The following is a 26487-nucleotide window of genomic DNA, read 5'->3' as shown; positions in this document are numbered from 1 at the left end:
TCAAGCAATCCTTGCTGAAGACGGCTGAAATGCCAGAAACCGGCCCTAGGAAGCTTGTTTCCGGTCCAGGGAAGACTTGGCTTAGCAGTTCGGGCTGGACTGTTCCAATGAGGCACAGGGTCAGTCTGATTTGCATATGGCCATGTCTGAACTGGGGTGGCAGAGTGGGCTAAAGAACGGTGATGGATTAAACCCAGATCAGTTGACTGGGGGTGAGTGCTTGCAATGTTCAACACTCCGTCCATCATTTCCTTTGGTTTTCGCTTTGTTCGCCATAAATTGGCAGGGAATGCTCAGACTTGAGTCCCTTGCTCACTTTGCCACTGGATTCAAGCAATCCTGGCTGAAGACGGCTGAAATGCCAGAAACCGGTCCTAGGAAGCTTGTTTCCGGTCCAGGGAAGACTTGGCTTGGCAGTTCGGGCTGGACTGTTCCAATGAGGCACAGGGTCAGACTGATTTGCATATGGCCATGTCTGAACTGGGGTGGCAGAGTGGGCTAAAGAACGGTGATGGATTAAACCCAGATCAGTTGACTGGGGGTGAGTGCTTGCAATGTTTCAACACTCCGTCCATCATTTCCTTTGGTTTTCGCTTTGTTCGCCATAAGTTGGCAGGGAATGCTCAGACGTGAGTCCCTTGCTCACTTTGCCACTGGATTCAAGCAATCCTGGCTGAAGACGGCTGAAATGCCAGAAACCGGTCCTAGGAAGCTTGTTTCCGGTCCAGGGAAGACTTGGCTTGGCAGTTCGGGCTGGACTGTTCCAATGAGGCACAGGGTCAGACTGATTTGCATATGGCCATGTCTGAACTGGGGTGGCAGAGTGGGCTAAAGAACGGTGATGGATTAAACCCAGATCAGTTGACTGGGGGTGAGTGCTTGCAATGTTCAACACTCCGTCCATCATTTCCTTTGGTTTTCGCTTTGTTCGCCATAAGTTGGCAGGGAATGCTCAGATGTGAGTCCCTTGCTCACTTTGCCACTGGATTCAAGCAATCCTGGCTGAAGACGGCTGAAATGCCAGAAACCGGTCCTAGGAAGCTTGTTTCCGGTCCAGGGAAGACTTGGCTTGGCAGTTCGGGCTGGACTGTTCCAATGAGGCACAGAGTCAGACTGATTTGCATATGGCCATGTCTGAACTGGGGTGGCAGAGTGGGCTAAAGAACGGTGATGGATTAAACCCAGATCAGTTGACTGGGGGTGAGTGCTTGCAATGTTCAACACTCCGTCCATCATTTCCTTTGGTTTTCACATACACTTTCCAAACACAATTTAAACCACAAAGCAGATTAAGCAGTCTCTTAAAGACTCTGGTTAGGCTTTGGGGTGTGTTTTGCTTTTTTAGCTTGGAAAAAGGGGGTAGATTGACCTCTAGGCCATAGAACAGTATGGGGGAAAACCAGGTGAAATATTTAAACAGGTGCATCTAGAAGAAAACAGCAATTTTAAAGGTACAAATTGCACAGAAACCAAGAGATACATATCATCAGTAATGGACCTTCGGAGCACTGCAGACCTACTCACATGGCCACAGCCCCATCAACAATTTTTGTGACCTGTCTCAAATGAAAAATACTGTTACAAACCAAAATGTTTCATCAATTTCAGAAGAATGAAAGATTAACTTAACCATTTTGAAATTCAAAGAAGTCTGCTGAAGACATTCAGGCCAATGCAGAACTTGCAGTAATCCACTGAGAGCTATGAACAAATCATAGAGGGCCTTATGTAGGTGGGCTGGCATTTACCACTTCATAAATACCGAATCATACCGATTCGGTATTTATGAAGTGGTAAATGCTATGTAGGTATTCCTGCGGTAAAAATTACCAATTCGTAGTAATTCGGTAATTACCGATTCGGTATTTACCGATTCGGTAATGAGGCATACCTTCCCATTGATTGAATCAATGGGAAGGTATGCCTCATTACCGAATCGGTAAATACCGATTCGGTAATGGGGGAACACAATCAAGGGTGGCAGGGTGTCACATTGACACCCTGTTGCACCCCTGATTCCTGCATGTGTGCACATGTGGCACACATACATGCCCTAAGGGCATGTATGTCTGCCACATTACACACTTCTAAGCGCTTTAAAATGCTTTTACACATCCATTCTTAATTTACCACCAACTATTAGTTGGTGGTAAATACCGACTCCAGACAACACCCACACACTCCCCCTACATCTCATTTCTGTATTCGGAATTACCGAATACAGAAATGATCCCCCTACATAGCAAAAGCCTAAATACCGGTCGGTAACGGTATAATTACCGAAAATCGGCCGTTACCGACCGGTATTAGGCTACCTACATGAAGCCCACAGTGTTTATATTACACTAGAGGAAAGGTAATCAGTTCAGTGGAAACTGATATGAATAAAGAGTGGTACACGAATATTATGATTTTCATATCGAGCTGCAACAATATATGTGGAATACAATTGCACATTTAGCTTGATAACATAGTAGTATTCAGTATTCTGCATTTTATATCGTTGATACTCAATATTTATCACCTCATTATTCTGACACATATACAAATATAAACATTGACTGCCTTACTTGGAACTTCTGAATCAATGTGCTCAGTAGCTGAGGTCTTGGAAGTGACAACAACAGTAGTATACGTGCTCGATGTCATTTTCGTTGGCTCTGTGGAGCTGGATAGGGTGGCTGCAAAGTAATGGCAGGGGCTGATCAAAGATACAATGCATTCAATGTTATGTAATGCAAATTGATGTTGTAAATAAAGCATCCCTTGAATCCCAGTTAGCATAGTGCAAAATGACATGGGCATACTTTTGCATAATGTAGGAATTGTGCATAGCAAGAAATTCCATATGATTTTGCCAAAGGGAGACTACTTCACATTGAAATTTTGAACAAGTATCCTGAAAATATCACTTTGTGAAAAGTAAACCACTGCTGTTACCAACATGGCTGCCATTTCATTTTTAAATAGCTGTCATCAACAAATTATATTGTGTTGTGTCATCCCCATGTACAGCAGTAGTACAGCGGTATACCACAGCCTTTGATATCACTAAGTTTTTGTGACTTTTAACGTAAACCAACCAATTGATTTAAAATACAAAAAAGGACCATGTACACACCCTAATCTATGCTCCAGGTATATTTTCTTTCTATATGTAAAGCCAACCCCTCCCTGAGGCAGCCAAACCCTAGCTGTGAATGGGCTATGGTTGGGTGCAGCGGGAGGGTAGCCACAGAGCCAGGCCTGCAGCCATGCCCTATGTCCAACCAACCCATAGGCAGCCAACCCCACACTGTGCACGGACTCTGGTCATGCACGACGAAAGGTTGGTCGCTGGCAGCCAACCCCACACTGCGCACAGCATTTGGCCAGTCTTGAGTTCAACCCACCCTTAGGCAACCAACCTCATGCCAAGCACAGCCTTTGGGAACGTGGCATAGGGTTGGCCTTCAGGCCCCATGGACCGCATCCCTGGGACCAACACATATATCTTAAGGAGAAGGGGAGAGCAATTCCCATCCCCAAGCCCTGGGGACAGCATCTCCCAAAGCCAAATTCTTAGGAAATGAGGGCATTCAGCCTCCTTCTCTGAGCCTTCATAGGCACCGGGGATGGATGTAAGATGGAACCACGCAATCCATTACCATCATGGCTTTGCAACACGGTCCTTTCAATGGTGCACCACTACCACACTAGTCTTTACCATGCATAGGCATTTACCACATATTCCTTTAGAATGAAATTTGTGTTGTTAAGGCATGTATGGCAAAGGAATGTGCGTGGTAAAAACTTACCAAATTGAATCAAATATATTTTATTTATTTAAAGAAAAAGGTTTGAATATAATATGCCCACATGGGCTTAATCTTAAGGTGAAGATTAACTGCCAGCTTGTAAATCAATAAATCAGGAAATTCACTTTTATAGATATGTATTTTACCATCAACAAATTATATTGGGTTGCTATGTATTTAACAATGAATTTATGTGACATATACAAGACGGAGTGTTATGCGATAATAAAATTGGATTGTACAAATTGCCCACTTGGGCCTAATCACAACATTAGAAACTTACTAAAGTTGACAATAGGATTGTGCAATACACTTTTAATGAATATGGAGTATATGGCAACATTTTATGCTTAAAATGTTAAGCTCCATTTAAACTATAATTTAACGTATTTAATGTTAAATTAGGTCCTAGTATTTTTATATATGTATTTATGCACATCATGCAAGACTGCAATATATTGATGTACATTGATGTTTAATATCAAAACGAAAATGGGTAAAGTTCTGTTGTCACTCTCCTTGAATGAGGAAGTAGTGTGCACTTTAATTGATGAAAGGAAATATGGTGCATGCTGGTTGGGGGATGAAGTCCTTTTGGATGCTGAGGGATCTTGGGGGCCCAGAAGCCCTCCTGTTACCTCCAGTTAGTCTGACACAGCAGGATTCCTGAGATATGGTCAGAGGTCCCGTCCCTTTTCTCTACCACTCTGCAAATGCGACTAGTAGTTTAAAAAACATATGAATGCACTTAAAAGAACAAAGGTTACAGGGACATTATATTTAGGAATTAGAATTTAAAGGACCGTAGAAATTTACTTGAAAGACCAAAGGTTACAGGAACATTATAGCTGGGAGATAGAATTTCAAAAACCTTAGAAATTTAATGAAAATAACAAAGGTTACAGGGGTATTATGGTTAGGTTCAGATTTCACCTATACAAAACCAGTGAAATTCAGCAGTTATATCTGCCTGAGGTAACTATAACATACGCCCCTACAATGCACTGCTTATGACCTCACATATTACATCACTCATGACATAGTCAGTGACATCACTGAGGACAAATCTCAAATGACATCACTCATGACATCATCCACAGAACCACTCATACACTTACTTGCACCCTCATACAACCTCTCATATGCCCACTAACACACCCATACAACTGCTCACATACCCATTTGAGTACTCACATACCCACTCACTCCTCAATAGAGCCTCTCACATACCTATTCACTCATTCACTTGTATAGCCACTCACAAAACCATTCACTCACCCATGCAGCCACTCATACAACCAGTCCCTCATCCATACAGCCACTAACAGAGCCATACACTCAACCATACAGTCACTCAGCCCCCACAAATTAACCTTTATAGTCACTCACTCACCCGTACAGCCTCTCAACACAGCCACTCACGCACCCATACAGACACACACTTACTCACCCACACAATCACTTACATACCCATCCATACATCCATACAAGCACTCACACATTGGCTCACTCACCAATACAGCCATTCACACTGACACTCGCTCTCCAATACAGCCACTCACATACCACATCACTTAACCAAACACACACTCAAACAGCCATTCACTTACCCATACAGCCAATTACACACCTAGTCAGACAGCCATTCAGATACCCATACAGTCACTATACTATGGCAGAACCATAGTCCATGCCACAGTGACATCTAGGCTGGAATATGCAAATGCCCTCTACCTCGGCCTGCCTGCGTACCTAGTCGGTAGTCTGCATATGGTACAGAATTCGGCTGCGAGATTGATTAGACGGGTACCATTTCGGCATCATATCTCTCCGCATATTAAACAGCTACATTGGTTTCCAGTAGCTAGAAGGATCGAGTTTAAGTTGTTAACCATGGCTTTTAGGACAATTCATGGTAAGTGTCCTAGTTACCTTAAGTCACGGCTACGCCGATATAAACAGAATCGTTCATTGAGGTCCAATGCTTTAAATCTGCTATGTACTCATCCGTATGTCAAAGCTCGATTAGGAGGTAGATCCTTCACAGTGGGAGTTGCTAAGCTCTGGAACTCACTGCCTAACACAATGCCCGCCAAATTGAATCAGAGCCATGTTTCAGGAAATCTCTAAAAACCTGGCTTTTCAGTAGTGTTTAGTATTCTTGGGATTGTTTTTTTCTCTTGTGCATCCACGCATGCCGCCTACTGCTATAGCGCCGGGACACCTCTGCTTGAGGTAGCTGTTTGCGCTTTATAAATGTCGTTATCATTATTATTATTATTATTATACACCCAGTTACACACCCATAGAGCAACTCATATCACCACTCACTCACCAATACAGCTAATGACACACTCACTCACTCACCAATACATCCACTCACACAGCATCTCACTCACCCACATAGCTACTCACACACCCACTTATATACCCATACAGCTACTCCCACACCCATACATACAAGTATAATCACAGTCATTCAGCCACTCGCATAATATATGTTAGAAGTAGTATCACACAGAAGTAGTAAGCCTAGTATACTAATTTTACTTTTGTAAAAGGTTAGTATATATATTTGACAACCATAAACTCTTAAAACACTTACACTCACTTAATGAGTAATCAGTGATGTCATCAGTGATATCCTTTGAGATGTCATCGCTGATGTCACCATTGATGTCATCAGTGATGTCACTGACCATGTCATGAGTGATGTAATATGTGAGGTCATAAGCAGTGCATTGTGGGCCAAATGTTATAGTTAGCTCACACAATTATAACTGCTGAATTTCACTGGTTTTGTACGAGTTAAATCTCACCCTAACTATAATGTTCCTGTAGCCTTTAGTCTTTTAGGCGGTAAAAAAAATATATATATACCAACTGTGACTAGCGGCATCTGAGGAAGTTTGTATTAACGAAACGCGTCATGCCGATGGATGATTAAAAAGCAGCTCTCACCTGAAAACCTGTGTGTGCTCGACTTCTTGACAAAAGCAAGGGAGTGTGGTTTTGATATATATCTATATCTATATATATATATCTATATATATATATATATATATATATATATATATATATATATATAATAGATATATATATATATTACCTACTGGCGATCGTTATAGTTAGGACCTAGTTTCCATAGGAAAAGCGTTTTTTTGTTTTTTCAATATCTTTGGCGCCAGTTGACGAATCTTCGCAAAATGTTCAAAACTAGTGGCCCGCTCCGGTCTGCTCCTGTCTTGAAAGTTTCGGGGTGATTAGACAAGCGGGGGCTGAGAAAAAAGGGGGGTCCCAAAACTTGTTTTTCCCATGTAATTCTCCATAGGAAACTTTAGACACAGCTACAACCCGAACTGTAGAAAGCAATTACACCAAATTTGGCAAAAAGGAAGGTCTTGTTTCAGAAAGAGCCCTTATTGTTAAATGGTGTAAAACAGTTCAGTAGTTCCTGAGAAATTTGAAAAAGAAAAGGTTTCGATATCTAGGGACGCGGTGGAGTCGTGACCCCTCCTGAGCACAAGCTTCACTGTGATTGGCTGCCAACACTCCAAACCAGGAAGTGTTGGCAGCCATCTTCTGAATCAGTAGAAGCGAGTCACAAGAAAACAGTAAAACAAAGGTGAAAAAAAGAAAAGGGGGCAGGATAGAAATACCCTGAACCCCTTAACCTGCTTAGGTGGTACCACAAGGACCCCCAGGGCCAAAAAAGCATTTTTTTAAAAAAAATTCTGTGAAATTTGCGCTGGGGTCGCGAAGCCCGCGCTTTATTTAATTCATTTAATTGAGACCCCCGGGGTATTGGCAACAAATATTAGCGGGGGCCCGCCACCTCCTATGTGTGTCCTCCCACAGCCCCGGGTACCGCCACCCCTCGAGGCTTCCTTTTTAATGTGTGGGGAAGCCTCCAAGGCCCCCCAAGATGGACTGCCACCCCTCAGGGCTTTTCCATAATATTTGTGGGGGCACAAGGCCCCCCCACAGCCCCGGGGACTGCCACCCCTGGGACTTCCTTTTTAATGTGTGGGGGCCTCCAAGGCCCCTCAAGCCCCAGGGACTTTCTAAAATATTCACAGGGGCAAACAGCCCCCCCACAGCGCTGGGGACCCCCACCCGAGGCTTGTTTTAAAAAAATAAAAAATAAACCTGTGTGGGGGACTAAAGCCCCCCTACACGCCCCAGGGACCGCCACCTCCCCGGGGGCACTGAAATGCAAATGTGGGGTTCTGTTATGGACCCCCGATCCCCGGGAACCACCATTTCCCTGGTGCTTCAAACACGTTGGGAGGGGGGCCACTCGGCCCCCTCCTGGAGCCTTTAGTGGCCCTGGGGACTGCCACACCCTGGGCTGGCTACTGCAGTGTCCCGGGGTGCCCAACCCGGGACACTGCAGTTTGCTTTGGCAGGGCGGGAGCCATTCAGCTCCCACCCTGACATGGCAAACTTGCTTTGGATTTTGGAAGCGAGAGCAGGGAAACCTGCTGTCTCTTCCAAAATCCAAAGCAGATTGCTTTTCCACACGGGGAGCTGCATGTCAGCAGGTCCCTGTGTCGAAAAGCAACGCCGGCCCCTGCAGGAGGTGGGGAGCTGGCGATCCATAGGGGAATTTGGGCTCCCCCCATGGTCCCCAATGGAAAGGCCAGGCCCCAGGGGATGGGGTCCAGGGGCCAGGAGTGGCCTGGGAGGGGGCATGCGGCCCCCTCCCCTAAAAAAACAAACAAACAAAAAATAAATAAATAAAGGCCGGCCCCGGGGGATGGGGTCCCCAGGGCCAATAGAGGCCTCAGGAGGGGGGCCACACAGACTCCCTTGTTAAAAAATTAAATATATGTGGCCATGCCCCAGGGGATGGGGTCCAGGAGGAGGGCCCACGAGGCCCCCTTCCGTTCAGATTTTTTTCTTTTTTTAAAAGGCCGGCATCGTGTGCATTTTAAGTTGGGGAATTCATTCTCCTTCAATACTGGGGGTCCCTGGGGGCCAACTAGCCCACCAGGTACCTCCAGTATGTGCCAAAGGGCTGCCTTGCAGTGAGGTGGTCCAAGGCTACACCCCTTTTTACATCTCTCTACAATGCAGCTCTGTGGCGCTTACTGGAGGTACCTACCTGGTGGGATAGTTGGACCCCAGGGACTCTCAGGACTCAAGGGGATTTAATCCCCCAATTTACAATGCACCAGGGGGCGCGTTTGCACAGTAGTGCAGGGAGGGGGCATGGCCTGATTTGACAAGTGTACAAACGGGCACTGTGTCACGTCTTAAGTTGGAGGATTAAGTTCCCTTCAAACCTAAGGGTCCTTGGGGGCCAACTAGCCCACCAGGTACCTCCACTAAGCACCACCGAGCTGTGTTGCAGAGAGGTGTAAAAGGGGCATGGCCACGCCCCCTTTTTATACCACTCTGCAATGCAGCTCTGTGGCGCTTACTGGAGGTAGCTGGTGGGTTAGTTGGCCCTCAGGGACCCTCAGGATTCAAGGAGACTTAATCACCCAACTTAAAATGTGCAACAGGGCGCGTTTGCACACTTGTCACATACGACCCCCCCCCCCCCTCCCTGCACCACAGTGCAAATGCGCCCTGTGGCACGTTTTAAGTTGGGGGATTAATTCCCCTTCAATCCTGATGGTCCCTGGGGGCCAACTAGTCAACCAGGTACCTCTTGTAAATGCCACAAAGAGGTGCTCTGAGGCCACGCCCCTTTTTACACCACTCTGCAAACGCGGCTTCTGGTGCACTGCTGGTGGGGCGATGAGGTCCTCTTGTGTCATGAGGTCCTCAAGACACAAGTGGACTTCATCCTCTGAGCAGCAGTGTGCCAGAAGCCACGTTTGCAGCGTTAAAAAGAGAACACCTCTCTCTGAAACGCAGGGCTGTGGCGCTTACTGGATTTACCTGGTGGGCTACTTGGTCACCAGAGACCTTCAGGATTCAATGGGACTTAATAGGGATGTCATAGTTAGAAATTAGTATTAAATAAACCATTGAAATTCACTGAAAAAACCATAGATTTCAGGTACGTTATAGTTAGAAATTAGCATTAAAAAAACCTTAGAAATTCACTGAAAAAAACATAGGTTTCAGGGACGTTATAGTTAGCTGGACAATTCACTCTTACAAAACCATAATCATCAGTGATGTCATTTGAGATGTCATCAGTGATGTCATCAATGATGTCACTGACCATGTTATGAATGATGTAATATGGGGCATCATGAGCAGTGCAATGTGGGTTCGTGAGTTATAGTTAGCTGAACTAACTATAATGGCTGAATTTCTATGGTTTTTCTAACTATAACATACCTGAAACCTATGTTTTTTTCAGTGAATATATATATATATATACACATTATATAGATATATATATATATATGTATATATATATATATATATATATATATATACACACACATACACACCTTTGCTGTACCTGGATTTCAGATAACATTGGAAATGATGGAACAAGGAGTAGCAGATGTGAATAACATTAATGCTGGAATTCAACACAATGCTTGCTCCATCAACTAATACTTCCGGGACTATTGATTCAGTTCGAAATCCAATAAAATATAAAGAGGATATGTTTGCCAAGGATGAGGTCCAAAAAGAAATGGAGGAACTGAAAAAGGACATTAAGAATTTGGATTGCTTAGTATCCCAATTACATTCAGAGCAATTACAAATATACAAAGACATAAAACAGTCTTTAGGTCATGGACTTGAACATGAAAATTAATTATGTGAATGTAGTACTTTTGAACCTACATTATAATATATCAGTGACCAAGTTGGAACTACAATAATACAATAACAAAATAACAAAATACTGCTTGCATAAAGCTACAACTTCAACTTTATTTTGCATAGCTAGTGCTCCTACAGGTTAGCAGCTCACAACATCAAAGGAATTACTTTACATTATCTACTGCTTTTGCCTGTGGAGCATTATAAAAAATTGGAAAACATCAAATTAAATAATGATACATGTCATGAACTTGTGACAGTTCTAAATAAAAACTACTTTGATCATAAACAAAGTTAGCATGGTTTTCAACTTAGGGCCTCATTACAATGTCGGTCAGAAAGCAATCCAACTGACTCCTTGTCGGAATCGGGTCCAACCGACTCAAGTTCGGCGAGTCCGACCGACCGATTACAATGGTTCCGAACACCATTCGTAAAGTTTCCCATTGAATTCAATGGGAGCCTGTGTTCTGACCGACAACTCAGGCTCCCATTGAAAAAAGGGGCAGTTGCGGAAAACCTTGCACCCTATTGCAGGCACCCAATGGTGCCTGACACACCATGCATGGTTTTAAAGGGGGGGATCCCTTATGTACTCCCACGGGCCACAGCCAGAGGCCTAAGGGTGAAGGGGGGCCTGCTACGGGCCCCCAAAGTCAGTTTCCAACATCCGTTCCGTGTCAGACAGACCGATTCGGAAATGCTGTTTGAATCCAACATCATAAAACATTGGTCGGAAAAGCTGTCTGTAGAGCTGAACATTTTGGCTTCGACTTACTTATAGGTGCCAATTACGATCCGGTAAAAAATGTCCCCGTACGACTCGTATCCGGTCTTTTTACCGTACGAATCGTACAAGTGCCGTACAAACTGGCAATCACGATTCGCATGGTAAAAAGTCCATACGAACCGCATTGGGAATCATTCCCCACACGTCCTGGGGTCGGAAAATGTGTCCGACACGTCCTCGGACGATTTACCGTACAAATGTGAAAAGTGAAGTCCGACCGAGGAATCACGATCCTACCCGTGCGTCCGATCTCACAACCGTATGGTAAAAACACCGTCTGCACCGAACTCCCATTGCAACCATGGAGACATGTGCCCGCATACGCGCCCAACACTCCCCCCTGCCACCGTACGTTCGAGTCGTACCCCCCCAGCCCCGTACATTCAAGTCGTACCCCCCCCAGCCCCCGTACGTTCGAGTCGTACCCCCCAGCCCCGTACGTTCAAGTCATACCCCCACCCGTGTATGTACACCCCTGTACGTGTCGTACTCCCCCGTGTATGTACACCCCTGTACATGTCGTACTCCCCCGTGTATGTACACCCCTGTATCTGTCGTACTCCCCCATGTATGTACACCCCTGTACGATCGAGTCGTACCCTCACCCCTGTATGTACGGTGCGTACCCCCAGCGCGTAGGGGAGTACGACACGTACAGGGGTGTACATACACGGGTGGGGGTACGACTCGAACGTACAGGGGTGTACATACACGGGGGAGTACGACACGTACAGGGGTGTACATACACGGGGGAGTACGACACGTACAGGGGTGTACATACACGGGTGGGGGTACGACTCGAACGTACAGGGGTGTACATACACGGGAGAGTACGACACATACAGGGGTGTACATACACGGGTGGGGGTACGACTCGAACGTACGGGGGCTGGGGGGGTACGACTCGAACGTACAGGGGCTGGGGGGGTACGACTCGAACGTACGGGTCTGGGGGGGTACGACTCGAACGTACGGGGCTGGGGGGGGGTCGGCGCGTACATACGGGGGCTGGGGGGGGGGACGGTGCGTACCGGGCCACCTACTCTGGTCGTTTCGCGCCGTACTTCGCTTTTCCGGCACTTTTTGGGTGCCGTGAAAATATCGCCGTCCGGACTGCTGTCGGTCCGAATCGTACTTCCTGGGTCGTGAAACGCTGCCTGAAAGCGTCCCGACGTCACGTCGCAGCATTCCCGGATCACATTCGTACGTATATTTTCGTCGGTCGGTGTTTTTTACGATTCGTACGGAAATGGTGTTTCCGTGCGAATCGTAATTCCATGTTTGTAAAGTTTTCCGACCGGGTACGAGTCGGACGGAGAAAACTCTCCGACCGACGGTTCGTACCCGGTTTTTACCGGATCGTAATCGGCACCATAGTCTCTAAATGCCAGTCGAAACCGAATCAGACTGACTCATCGTAATCGGTCGGTTTGGAAATGTTTTTGAGTTGGTCGGAAACATAGGTTCCGACACGGTTTAGGAGAATATGAATGCCATTCTGAGCCTTTCCGACCAACATCGTAATTAGGCCCATGATGTTGCTGTTTGTTCATTGGTGGATCCAAGAAGTACTCAGAACATCTTATGAAGTAATCTTTAGAGGAAAATATGTCCTTGTTTTTGCTTAGTACAACTAATACCTGCAAAAGACGGACTGATTTCGATTTTTTTGCAGGGGCAAGCTCTGAATTAGTATAGGGAATGTCCATTTTTTAAAAATTTTACATACAGAGAGCTAACACAAAATATCAGGCAAGCTAATAATGAACAATATGCCAAGATATACACAACATTCACCTTGGCATTCTCACAAAAAAGCAGAGATTATGCTGAATGAACAAAGTACAAGTAGATTGTTTCCTAACATTTGTTCACCCTCTCAAGTAATGCTTTATCTTCTTTCACAATCACCACACCTGGTTTGTTTAATGCCCACTCTTGAATAATATGCTCAATGTAATAATGAAATGCTACATTTGGGAAAATAAGACATTGTGCATCTCTCTTGTAAAGATAAAGTTGAGAGCCCTGGGCTGAACATAACAATAAGCAAAAGTTAAGCTACTAAATTACAAAATATGTAAAGACTGCTGTGTGATTTAATTTTACGCTACAATTTACATTTAGAAGAACGACTCATAAATGGATCCATGGGATTTGTAGTGGATTTTCTAATGTCTGCAAACAGTAAAGAGATTGGATTTAGTATGGTAAAATCTGACCACATTCAAGAGGAAAGAAAATTCTCAGAGTACTGCGAGTTTCTTAGGGGCATATTTACAAGGCGGTGATATAAAATTATCGCTGCTTTTGCGGCCGTTTTCGGCCAAAAAGCGGTGATAATTTTGTCGCCTAATTAGCAAGGTCACGTTAACGCGTGAAACCTTGCATTAGCGCACCTATTCCTAACGCCCAGCTTTGCATCTCTAATGAGATGCAAAGTGGGCATTCCGATCATCTCCTATCATCAAGCCCCACGCTATGAAGCATAGCGGAAGGAAAAGTAGCGATAACCCCTGTTATCGCTACTTTCCTTACGCCTGCTTCAGGACTGACTTAGCCATGATATCCTATGTAAGGTGGATATCATGGCTAAGTTTGTGAGTCCCTATGAACAAGCTAACGCCACATTTCGTGAGATTATCTCTGGGTTTCCAGCGATAATCTCACGTTAGGCAGTTAGCACTAGGATTTTTATCGCTTTTGAGATAAGCGTTGCTAATAGCACGCTATCTCAGCGATAAAAATCCACGCTAGCCGGCGATAATTATCCTAGCGCTAAGTGCGCTTAGCGATAATTATCGCCAGTTGTTGCTGATATGCCCCCAAATGATTAAAGATTTGTAACATGGAAAATAATAGTTTCCTTTTTATTTGGCTTACGGGGTCACAGTACATAAATCACAAGTACAAAGTTTGGATATGCACTAATTACCATTGGCTCTACAGCATTCAAAAAAAGGAATAGCATACGTTACTCTGTCTCACATTAAGAAAACGACAGGTCTCTATATTATCAATTTTGAGGACTCAAGAATTCATGCAGACAGTAGCTGTGTGAAAGAATATAACTATGAAGGACTTACACTTCTCATGTGGATGAAGTTCAGTTTTCTATCAAGAAACAGCAAGATGATCAGAAATGTTTGTGTGGCTGTTCTACAAACAATCTCTAACAAGACTCACCAAGATTCAGGGGGTGCTACTGGGTAAGACAAAATTGTCAGTTATGGCCCCTTATAACTTTAAATTGTGAATTGTAGGGTACCAGTACAGAAACACTATTAGAAAGAAAACATGCAACAGTTATGGGGTGGGATGTAGGGCTGTCTCCACATAGAAAGATAAGGCATGCCTATCTTTTTATGTACAGACCTCTCCGCCTCGATTGCTGAATCTCTACAGTCACAAACTTACTATTAAAATGCAATTTTATGAATAACAAATAATAGTACACTTACACAAATGTGTAAGTTTACATTTGTGAATCAGGCTCTGTGTGTTTTCATACCCACCAAATTTCACCAGGGAAACCAATGTCTAGTACATTCGACGTAAGAATTTATAATGAACTAGTCTGTACTTACGATTCGTAGATACTTTCTTAGAGTGTTCACTGCAGTAAATCCATTGTTCAAATGGTATGTCAGTTCCCAGATCACATGACCATTGTGCACTTGTCCAGCTGGATTCTGATATCATATTCCCCATCACTGCACCATACATTAGAGTGACTAGCTTCCTTAGGGCAGGTCCAGCGGCCACCGGTAGTAGCCCCAAGTTCTTTGGCTCTCTTGGGTATGTTGGGAACCCTTAATACCCATCTCTCTCAGTCTACAATAAAACAACTTATCTACTGGTGATGTACTGCCCCCCTTCAAGTAATCAAAATAAAGGTACAGTCTATCTATAATTCCCCCATGCATGGAGTCCCCAGTCTCTCAACCGTTTGGCAGCTAGAGGTTCAATCTTAGTCTTAAGATTCCTAGCTAATGACCCATGCGGGTAAAATATAGTGCCTATGGCATAAAGTATCTCCAACTTGTGCCACTCCCATACCATGCAAATGACTGTGTATATTTTGTCTTTGGGTCTGAGTGGGTCTTTCTAAAGCACTGTGTTTAGCTCATTGGCACCTAAGAGCACCCTCTCCAGCCCTTTAAATGGGGCCTATAGAAAATTATGAAATCAATGTGAAGTGAATTTTGCTATTAGATAGTATACTTCAAAACTGAGTTCAGCAAACCCACTGTACCTGAGCAAACTTTTCATATTATTCCAGCTTCGTCGAGGTTGCTCTCCAGCACATGTAAGCTTTATCATTGGCAACTGAGATAGTAAAAAAAAATCCTTATTAAGGGGTACAGGAATATTCTGAACAAGGTATAGCAGTCGAGGCAGAATCACAATTCTCATTAATTTGATTCTGCCCAGCATAATTATTGGAGTTTTTACCATTTATCAATTTTAGTAACAGTTTTATCCATGGTTCTTCTGTAATTCTTGCTGATGACAACAGCCAGATCTCGATGAAACTGCACTCCCAGATATCTGCCCAGGACTCCTACCACTGCAGTGGGTAGTCTAATGTCAGCCTCTTAGTTCCAGTCGTCAGTGGCATCATGATGGATTTCAATCAGTTAATGGTCAAGCAACACCAGTAGCTTAATTACACAGTTTCATATATTATTGGGTGTCGATTCGCTTCTGGGTCTTTAACTATTATTAGAATATCATCTGCATGTAGGGATATCAGGAGCCAGCATGTGCTAAAATGAATGCCACTGTGTCCATGAGATTCATGTAAAATGCAGGCGAGAGGATTGATTGCCAATGCAATGATCAAAGGTGACAGGGTGCACCCCTGCCCTGTCCCTCACTAAATTGCAAGAGGGTCAGATACTTGACCATTGAAAAGTATTCACACCACTGGGTGTACATATAAAAGCCCTCTCCATTGCATCAACATTTTCCCAATCTGCCAAGTGTCACCATGAAAAATAGCCACTCAATAGAGTCAAATGCTTTGGTGGTATATAGAAAAACTGCCCCCACTTTTACTTTTATGGTCCAAATGATGCTCCATCGTGAAGAGAGTCTTCAGGTTGTTTGCCATAGAAAGACAGAGTATGGACCCCTGGTAGTCTAGCAGAACCAGCCAGTATATTAAGGGGATCAGTCAGGCTGTGAGCCTTTTTTTTAACTAATATCGTATTGTCAAATTGATATTGTCAGGGATAACTTTCCCTTCAGAATTTCTTCTCCATACAGATCTAGCAGGAAGGAAGTAAGCAACTCACTATATTTTTTATAGAATTCACTGGTCAGCCCATCACTGTAACGGACTTTCACATTTTTCAAGTATGCAATAGCTTTTTTAAAGTTTTCCTCTGTGAAATCAAATATGGACCATATGTCTCAATTTATTTAATTTGATCTCACTGGTCAATGTTGAGATTAAAACATAAGTATGGTCAACATGTTTAATGCCTTATATAGTCGAGGAGCAATCTGTTGGCTTTTTGTCAGGACCAAAAACTCAGATAAATGTAATGTAATGTTCTCCACAGAGTAAGGGCTCAGTAGAATCTCAAATCACCACACAATGCATAGGTGATAAGGTGCCCATTGACATCTGACCATCAATGGGGAGCACTGGCTAACAGAGTGCTCCTTATGGGGTAACTCTCCTCAAAGTTAGGGTAAAATGACCTTTAATATAGCGAGGATGCCACATCAGGGTGTGACTTGTCAAATCCAATGTGCGTGCAAATTGCACTACGGAAGTGAAGACGGGGGTAGGAGCAAATCGCATGCAAGTTTTATTTGTCAAGTCGCTCCCTAATGTGGCGTCCTTGCTATGTTAAAGGTAATTTAACCTGACTTTCAGGCGGTTACCTCATATGTCAATGAGCACCTTGTAACCGATGCATTGTGTGGGGGTTTGAGATGATACTGAGCTCCTCACTCTGTGGAGAAAATTAGGTCATATTTATCTGACTTTTTTGGTCCTGACAAAATGCCATCAGATCGCACCTCAACTATGTAAAGCATGGAACATGTTGACGTTAATTGTACACGCTAGCATGTTAGCAAGTCTATAGGTGACCAACACCTTATTGCAAACAGAAATAGGGACCATTATTTCCCAATTCCTCTGTCACTTTTGTTTTAATCTCAACATTGACCAGTGAGATCACATTAAATACATTGAGACATATGGTCCATAGTTGATTTTAGATTCACACTTTTGCTAATCTCAACTTCTGCACATATCACCCTCTGTCCAACTGTGCTCATCAGGCATTTTTTAAAAAGATCTCGGTAAAGTGCCCTCATTCGGGACCCGCCTGGCATTGCAGCGCCGGTCCGAGCAGGAGCATAGCCAAATGATGAAGCATGGCACCCTCGGGTGAGTGAGGGCAATTGATCCTAGAAGCACATTCTTCTAAAGGTACCTGCTGACAGTGTAAGATATTTTCTCTCTGGCTTAGCTTTTCGGAATAATATACTTAGGTTTATTCTACATATATGAGGAGAGTGCATACTGGGCCGCTAAACTTCTTGTCCTCCAATGTGATATGGTGTGACTCATAAAGTCTGGTGTAGTATTTTGTGAATTCCTATAGGACCTTTGGTGAGTGGTTTAAAGTGTCTCCTTCATCTGTTTTGATCATGACAATATGTCATCCCATCCATTTAGGCCCAATAAGGCATGCAAGGGTGTGCTTAAGCCACTCACCCTCACCATCCAACCTTGCAGCTGCATACTTTCTCAAGTAATGTGCTTCAAGCTTGGTTACTTCTCTGTATTCTTTGAATGTTCACTGAATACACATTTGAATGAGGAGGTCTAGATTAGTGCTTTAGTTCCTTTCTAGCACCTGGAGCTCACGTTCCTGTTCTGCCCATATAGATTTTAAAATCTCATGCCCTCTATCAATACACTACCCCCTTACCATTAAAGGCATTCCAGACCACCCTGAGGTCCTGCACAGTTTTCATTAGCCTAAATAAAGTTGGCTATTTCTTGTCTGATCTCCTCCCTGAAGACACTTTATAGCAGCATGAGGGATTGGAATCTGCAGCGATTATATTTCTGAGGGTGGGCAGGGAATCAGAGAATAAAAACCACTGGGGAGTGATCAGAGTAAGTGCTGGGCACATGCTCCATCGACACAGTCAAACCCAACACATCCTTTGAGCCTAAGCAGTAATCTAACTTAGAATACAAGCCAGTAAACATTGAATGGAAGGTGCGTTTGCTCTTGTCATTATAAATATCTATCCATATATCTAGCAGATCATGGAGCGCATAATCCCAGTTAGTTCTGTTCTCATTCCTATCTGCTGCCCAACTCAAATGTTAGTGGTATCTATTGTGCCGGTGAGAGACATTGTAGTCTCCTCCCCATATAATTGTTTGGGGTGTCAATGATTTATATTTTGTGAAAACCTAGAGGAAATAGTGTTGAACATGGTGTTTTGGGCCATATCTGTTCACTGTGGTGGCAGGAGTCTGGTTCAGTATGCCTTGGATAATCAAATAGCAACCCTCTGGATTAACAGTGGCATCAATGTGATGATAGGTGGTCCCTCTTAGAAATAGCACTGTAACAACGCTGAAAGATATTTACTCGCCTAAGTAAGCGATATCTGTAACCACGCCAAACAGATAGCACCACAGGCGATATCAATACTTAACCTCACAGCGATGTTATTTATACACCTATTGGGATTATTTACCAGCACAAATCGCCGTATTAATAATCATGACACACGCGCATTGACTTTTCACAATATCGAGACTTTTACAATGCGGAGATAACTAGTAAAGATTATGCATATTCACCGCATCTTTAGACATTCACGAAATGTGTCTCCTCCTATAGTCCTTTCACCTGCCTCCCCATATTTGTTTGAATTAGCATGAGCGCTCCTACCCTCGTGTTGAATCTGTTATTTTATAACATAACAATAATGTAAAGTATACTAATACTGTCATAGCACGATTTCGCAATATAGGACAAATTGTCGCGATATTATTAACAGAGGGTACACTAATCATTGTGACATATATACGTATTTTGATTCCAATTACAGATACAACAGATCTAAGAATAAAACTAAGATATAAGTGACGACTCTATCACTTACATTAGGTGGCAGAACGAGCCCCTAATACATTCTGGTCCTGACAAAAGCCTCAAGAATGCTGAAACATGTTGACCTGACCCACTGTTGCAATAGACTAGTAACTTTGTCTATATACGCATCACACTTTTTGTTTTAATTTCCCACTTCACTCGTATCTCTATTAAAGCTTATACTGTATTTTGAGTGCAGTAGGGAATTTTAAGTTCACCATTTATGATCACCTGCACGTCCCTCTTTCTTTTGATATCTGGACACTACTGACAAATCAGTTGGTCTACCTCCAGGTGGAGGACAGCATATATACAAAAGAAAACCCAATGATGATGCTGTGACAGTACACCAAGGCGGAGAATCAAGATACACCGCCCGACCTGTGTACTCATATGAGGGTTTTTTACAAAGTTTCCCGATATCAAAGACCCTGATTTTACAGGACAAGTGATCCATTCTCCCACAACTTGATTATTTGTACCCCTCTAGAGTAGCCAGAGTACCACACTGAATATCAAGTGGTCTGGTCCTGAACTTCTGAACATCCTCTCTTTAAATAAGTGTGTCTTTTGCCATAAAAACACATCTATTTGGCACCTAATAGCATGTGTTAATACATGTTGTGTCTTTCTCGCATAGATCCCCTCACATTCCATGTCATCAGTTTAATTGGTTGTTGCTCAGTTCTACATATTGTGTCTGTTAAAACTTTATGGTATTCCCCACTTCTGATCATGGCTGCCTGGATCCATAAAACATAGTGATATACATTTTCTGCTTTTTATTATCCCCCACAACCCATGATGGATTGTAACTTACTAGAGATCATACATTTCACATTCCTTTACCCAACTTAACTCAACAACTGGCACCCACCCACACCCACAGGTATGTAACAAGTGATTTAGCTTAGGAAGCGGCCAGAGATAATATGCTTGGTGATGAGTGCCTGTTAGAAATTGGCTTATTGGGTGACTGTGTAGGTTTCCAAGTTGGCCAGCTCATATTCCAACTTTCCAGTTGTAAAACCAGCAGCCAGATACACGATTTTGAGCTAATATATATGAATGCCATTCTGGGAGAATTTAACATTAGAAATAGTTTTGGGTGTGAATTGGTATTGTACAACAAGTCACTGTATGGCACTGCACAGACACAAGCATCATTCTCACAACTGATCATCAATGTTACAAATTGGGTTGTTCGTTGACTAGGGTACGTGCTCAAGTCAGGCAATAACCACACTCCTAGTCAGGGTAAGAAGCAGGCAAGTCCTAAATTAACTTGTGCTCACCCGGGCTTTAGACCCATGAGCAGTACAGAAACAACTTTAATTACAGTTACTGATCTAATAAGATGCTCTTGTGACATGAATACTCCATCACTTCTTGTGCTGCTAGACCTTTCAGCAGCATTTGATACAGTATCCCATCCTAAAATGCTACAAAAGATTGCAGGAGATAGGAATCAATGGCACAGCATTGGGGTGCCACAGGGTTCTTGTATGAGCCCCACTCTCTTTAACTTATATGTAGCTCCCCCTTGCCAAAATTGCCAGAGCCTTTGTTTTTTGAACCATTGTCTTATGCTGACGATACACAGGTAATTTTTACACTCAGTAAAGACTTGACCAAGGCAAAAGCATGCTCATTTTTGCTGGTATGACATCCATTGTTACCATGATGACAGAAAACTGTCAGCAGAACCGAGATTATGCTCTTTGAGAAGACGAAACAGCTCTGGCCCTCGGAATTGGGTGCTGCATCTAATCTGAAATTCGTTGTAAAAAATTGTGGTGTCCAACTTGGTCAATCACTTACTATGAAAGAACAGGTTGGCAACACCTTAGGCACTTGTTTTAATATGTTGCGCTTGTTACAGAGAGTTTTCACTCTCCTTCCGTACTCTATGAGGAAGACCTTTGTTCAAGCATAGGTTATCAGCCGTCTAGATTATTGTAATGCCTTCTTAACTTCCATCAATGAGACATTGAGAAATAAACTACAAGGGGTTCAGAACACCGCAGCGAGTTTTATTTCAAATCTTCCACCCAGGTCAGCTTCTTCTCCTCTTTTGTGCTCTCGTCATTGGCTACCAAGTCACAAAAGAATAATTTTTAAAATTGCTGTCTGCCACATAAGTCCTTAAATTGAAAGGCCCAAACTAATTGCCTTCAAAGCTGAACCCTTATTGGCCAAATAGTTACGATCTAGTGGCAAAGCCCTGCTTACTGTCACACAAATAGGAAAGTCTCCCTCAGGTGGAAGGTCCTTTTCCTACTTGGTCACTTTCTATTGAAATAAGCTCCCATATTACCTACGTCAATGTAATGATCATTTTAAATTCAGGGATGTTTTTTAATACAGAGCTGTTCGCAGCTTAACTGTTTTGCTTGCCTGTTTATGTTCAGAGCTGCACCGAGATACCCCTTCCGGGGAGATTTGTGCGTGTTATAAACAAAATGAACATAACAAAACACCCTCTGGTAGCTTGGTATAGAGTAGTCAGGGTTAACCTAGAGGCAATGTGTAAAGTATTTGTGCAAAACAGCAAAACATCGGAAATATATATCACACAAAAAGCTTCCAAACTAGATTAGAAAAGTAGAACTTAATGTAGTAAATAAAACTAGACCAAAACAACAAAATCCAATAAATAAAACTAGAGATCTTAATTTTTAAAGAATAAACCGTAAAACAGAGCTTAGAAGCAATAAGAACTTATTTGGCATATCTGATTATGCTGGACCGGGACAAAATCAAAAGTTCAGGCCGAACTAGATGGAGCACTGGTTGGATACAGGGTTCTAGTGAAGTCCTCTCTAGAAAAGTACCTTGATCGGGCTGCGTCAACATGGAAGAAAATGTGGGATGCAGTCAATATCGATCCTCGCAGTGGTGGCTATGTGCTGTCCTGATCTGTCCTGATGGGTGCAGATCTCTGCATTGAAGCCACAGTTGATGGAGATGCAAAAACAAGAGCATCATGCAGTGCTGGTCCAGAAGGCGGAGTACTGTCTCCAAGCCATGCAAAGGCAGTGATGCTTCGGTTCTTGTCCCGCAAACAGAGATTGATCGGAAGCTTCTGGTCACACAATCGGGGCGATGCGCCGGTTACGGTCCATGCAACAGCACCGATGTGCCAGTTTGAAAGCAGATGTGTGGGTTTTCACAGCAGCACGCACCTTAAGCCTCACTACCAATGATCCAGGAGTGGAGTGGCAACACTTGGCAAGGAAGACTCACAGATGGCAGAGTTGTGGTGCAACATCAGAAGATTAGGAAGCCTTTTAAATACCTGGGACTTAATATCAGGAGGCATACCAGCAAGCCCTTGGAGTCACTCTGGGATCAAGTGATGCAGGTTTAGTCCTTCTCACCCAGACAAGGGAACAGAAGGCTGTAGTTCAGCAAAGCAGAGGTCCAGCAGAGTGGCAGTCCTTTAACAGCACTGCAGTCCTTCTTCCTGGCAGGGTCTTCACAGGTCTAGAAGTGTACTGAAATGGCAATGAGAATCCAGCAGTTTTACCCAGTTGTGCTTTTGAAGTGAGTGCAACTTCAAGGTCCTCCCTTCCTGTCCTGGCTACTGACTCACTACAGGGAGGGAAGCAGCCCTTTGTGTGGGGACAGGATACAAACTAATCAGGTGTAAGCGTGATGATCCCATCCTCCCAGGATAGCCCATCAAGTCTCATTGAGTGTGGCTGTCTAGACAGACTACACAAACGTCAGCTCTCACCTTCCCCAGATGAGTATCAGTGGCAGACAGCAGGCATCACATGTCTAAAGTAAGAAAATTCCAACTTTTCAAAAGTGAGGAAAAAAGCAGCTGAAATGCACTCAAGTTATCTGATTCAAATAATTTAAACAATAATCAAAACTTCAATGAAATTTCAACACAATTAATGTGTGCACCAGGTGAGGGGCCCTGCAAGCCACCTAATTCAAAACGAATAATACAAAATCACAGAAATGTATCTGGGAATACCCAGTGCACTACGGTGACGTCACTAAAAAGTATACAAAAATATTATCAACAAAATTAATCAATTGTATTCACTATTCAAAAGTCCATAACAGTCCTCCATAATATATTCAATGTATCACGCGCTGAAAATCAAATCTTCAAACCATAACGTTAGTGGTGGTCAGCTTTATTCTTGATAGTTGCAGAAAGATCCACATTCATATGAGTAACAAAATATGTAGCTTTTGTTCAGCATATAATAATCGAAGCCTTCAAAAATCCCAATGCATTTCGGGCTTTTAACATAAGCCCTTCGTCAGGGGGATCTGTAATATATCAATAAACTGAGTGTAATAACAAATATGCATAAAGTTGAACGACAAACGAATCATAGTATGGATTCACAAGAGTGAGGTGAGAACTGGTTACCCTATGTGATTTGTGTGCCACACCGAAAAACCGTGTGAATACCAGAAAAGAAAAAGGAAAAGAAAAAGAAAATGTGTCTAAATAAACAACCCGATCGTGACATAAATCAAAAGCAATATCTGAAAAAAAACAGTCCAAGAGTAACACAAGTAAACTACCACAATGGAAGTGTTCATACCTCCAAGCGCAAGAGTGAAAACACTCAATGCGCGCATATAAACCTGCATGAATCAGAAGCAATATTAGTGGTAATGCTTAAACCATGGATGGGACAGCTCCTGTGAAAAGAGCAGTGTGTCAAATCAACCTTAAAGGGAATGTAGATGACAAAGAGAACCAAAATACCGGAAGGCTATGGTGGCGCTTACCAACAGATGGTTCCAAAAAACCAATAACACGACTGGAATATCTACAAAATAAAATCCCAATCAACTCAAAATCCAATAAAAGTCAAGGACCTCGCGGAAAAAACGCCTCATTAAGGAGATTGCTTACCAAGAAACAAAATGAGTCAGGACTCGAACTACTGCAGCTCAGACGCCGGTTTCACGAAGTGAGCCCGTGCGTCTGTTCCGCGTAAATACGTAACGGTAAACAGATCATGAAAATAGAAATGGGACTAAAGTAACAGGCAAGAAGCCTGCAAAATGCTCATTCCAAGTCGTACATGGGGAGCGTATGCAGACTACACGCTAGGTTAGGAAACTGAAAATGGACTTTAAGAACATTAGTAAGCAAAGAATATAACAAATAAATAAAAATGGAGAATAAGCCAGAGTGAAAAAATAATAATAACCAGTGCTAATAAAGCGTGAATCCCAAAAAATAAATAAATAAAAATGAAAAATTAATAACTCCAAAAACTAACAAGAAAAAGAAAGATATACAATAATAAATTATAAAGTGAAAACGTTATTTAGAAAAGAAGAATTCCAGGAAATGACAGAGTATGTTTGCACAACATTATCTACATAGTAAATAACAAGATCAAAAGAAAGTCAAATACATGTACAATGACCATATCAAAATTGGGCAACAACTGCACAGAGAAAAACAGAAGAAATGACAAATGAATCTCAACAGTGACAGCATTATAGAAAGCAAGACAATTCAAATTTGTCATTTAACCCTTTGGGAGACAGTGTTTGCATGAACCAAATCCAATGGGACTCTCGCTGGGAGAGGACTTTAGATATATCTCTGTCCGAGCGAGATTGAACCATTTCCAACACTCAGAACCTGAGTTGAGCAATGGAGTATTTTTTTTCTAACCAATGTTGTGCTAAAGGAGAACTAGCTGTTCTGGTTCGTATTCTACTCTTGTTTTCCGTAATTCGAGTTTGAAGTACCCTCTCAGTCTTGCCTACATAATGTAAATCGCATGGGCACTTAATCATATAAATAACATGATGGCTGTTACAGTTTGCATTGAAATTCAAGAAAATCTTTTTACCAGACCAGGGGTGCGAAACATTCCTGCCTGTAATCACGTTGTTACAATGTGAACAGTTCATGCATTTAGACATCCCTTTAAAGGGGACTTGTGCCTTTGCTGAAGGTTTGTTGAGTATTTCTTTCAAATTGCTAGATCTTTTGTATGCAAATAGAGGAGGCTCAGAGAACATACCTTTAAAGTCAGGTTCAGATTGAAGCAAGTCCCATCTTTGTCATATGCTTTTCTTTACAAGATTAGAGTTGGTCGAAAATTTAGAGACAAATACTTCTCGCGCAGGGCCAGAAGAATTAACTTTCTTTTTCAATAAGTCATCACGACTTACTGTTAATGATCTTGTCTCAGCTTCATTTACAACCTGTTGAGGATAACCTCTCGCTAAGATTTTTTCTTTAGAATTTTGAATGGTCTGCAGGCTAGACTCGACGTAAAATGAAATCCGTCTAATTTTTAAGAATTGAGAGAAAGGCAGATGACGTTTTAAAGACCATGGATGGAAGCTATGATATAGCAAAGCAATGTTGCAGTCAGTTGGTTTCTTGAAAACAGTGGTCTCAATGATGTTACCAGACAGTTTAAGCAAAACATCTAGATAAGCTATGCATTGAGATTCAATCTGATAAGTAAATTGAATCCTAGGGTTAATGTCATTTAATTTGAGAATCTGAAGTTCTAGATCACTTGACCCATGCCAAATAATCAGGATATCGTCAATAAAACGTCGATACATGATTAACTTGGATGTCCATGGTTTGTCAGACAAAATGTTTTCAGTTTCAAATTTCAACATGAAAATATTAGCATAGCTGGGGGCTCCCAAAAAACCCATCAATGTACCATTAGCCTGAAGAAAAAACTGATCCTTCCACTGAAAATAACTGTGAAATAAACAAAAATTGAGAAGTTCCATCAAAAACACTTTGTTGGCCCTTATGTTATCATGTCTCAATAATGCCCATTCAATGGCTTCAATGCCTTCATTGTGAGGAATGGATGTGTACAATGATACAACGTCAATTGTACATAGCCAGATCTCTTCAGCTTCAGGAATCTTAGTGTCACGAAGGATATTCAACAAGTGGGTTGTATCTTGTAGATAAGACGGGCTGGATTAAACAATTGGCTGAAGGAAAACATCAAGATAATGGCCCAGGGGGTCATGT

General features: G+C 42.7%; 1 protein-coding gene across 1 annotated transcript in view; it reads right to left on the bottom strand.

The window, feature by feature from the left end:
* Positions 1 to 26487, bottom strand: part of LOC146860897 (uncharacterized) — a 1545865-nt gene that overhangs the window by 277793 nt on the left and 1241585 nt on the right. The window contains exon 29 of the mRNA XM_085646178.1: positions 2571 to 2681. Within this exon, the coding sequence (XP_085502304.1) occupies positions 2571 to 2681 (111 nt within the window). The remainder of the gene's footprint in view (positions 1 to 2570; positions 2682 to 26487) is intronic.

This window comes from Triturus cristatus, chromosome 3_1, assembly GCF_964204655.1.
Source record: "Triturus cristatus chromosome 3_1, aTriCri1.1, whole genome shotgun sequence".
Lineage (NCBI taxonomy): Eukaryota > Metazoa > Chordata > Amphibia > Caudata > Salamandridae > Triturus > Triturus cristatus.
This window is presented reverse-complemented; position numbering and strand designations above follow the sequence as displayed.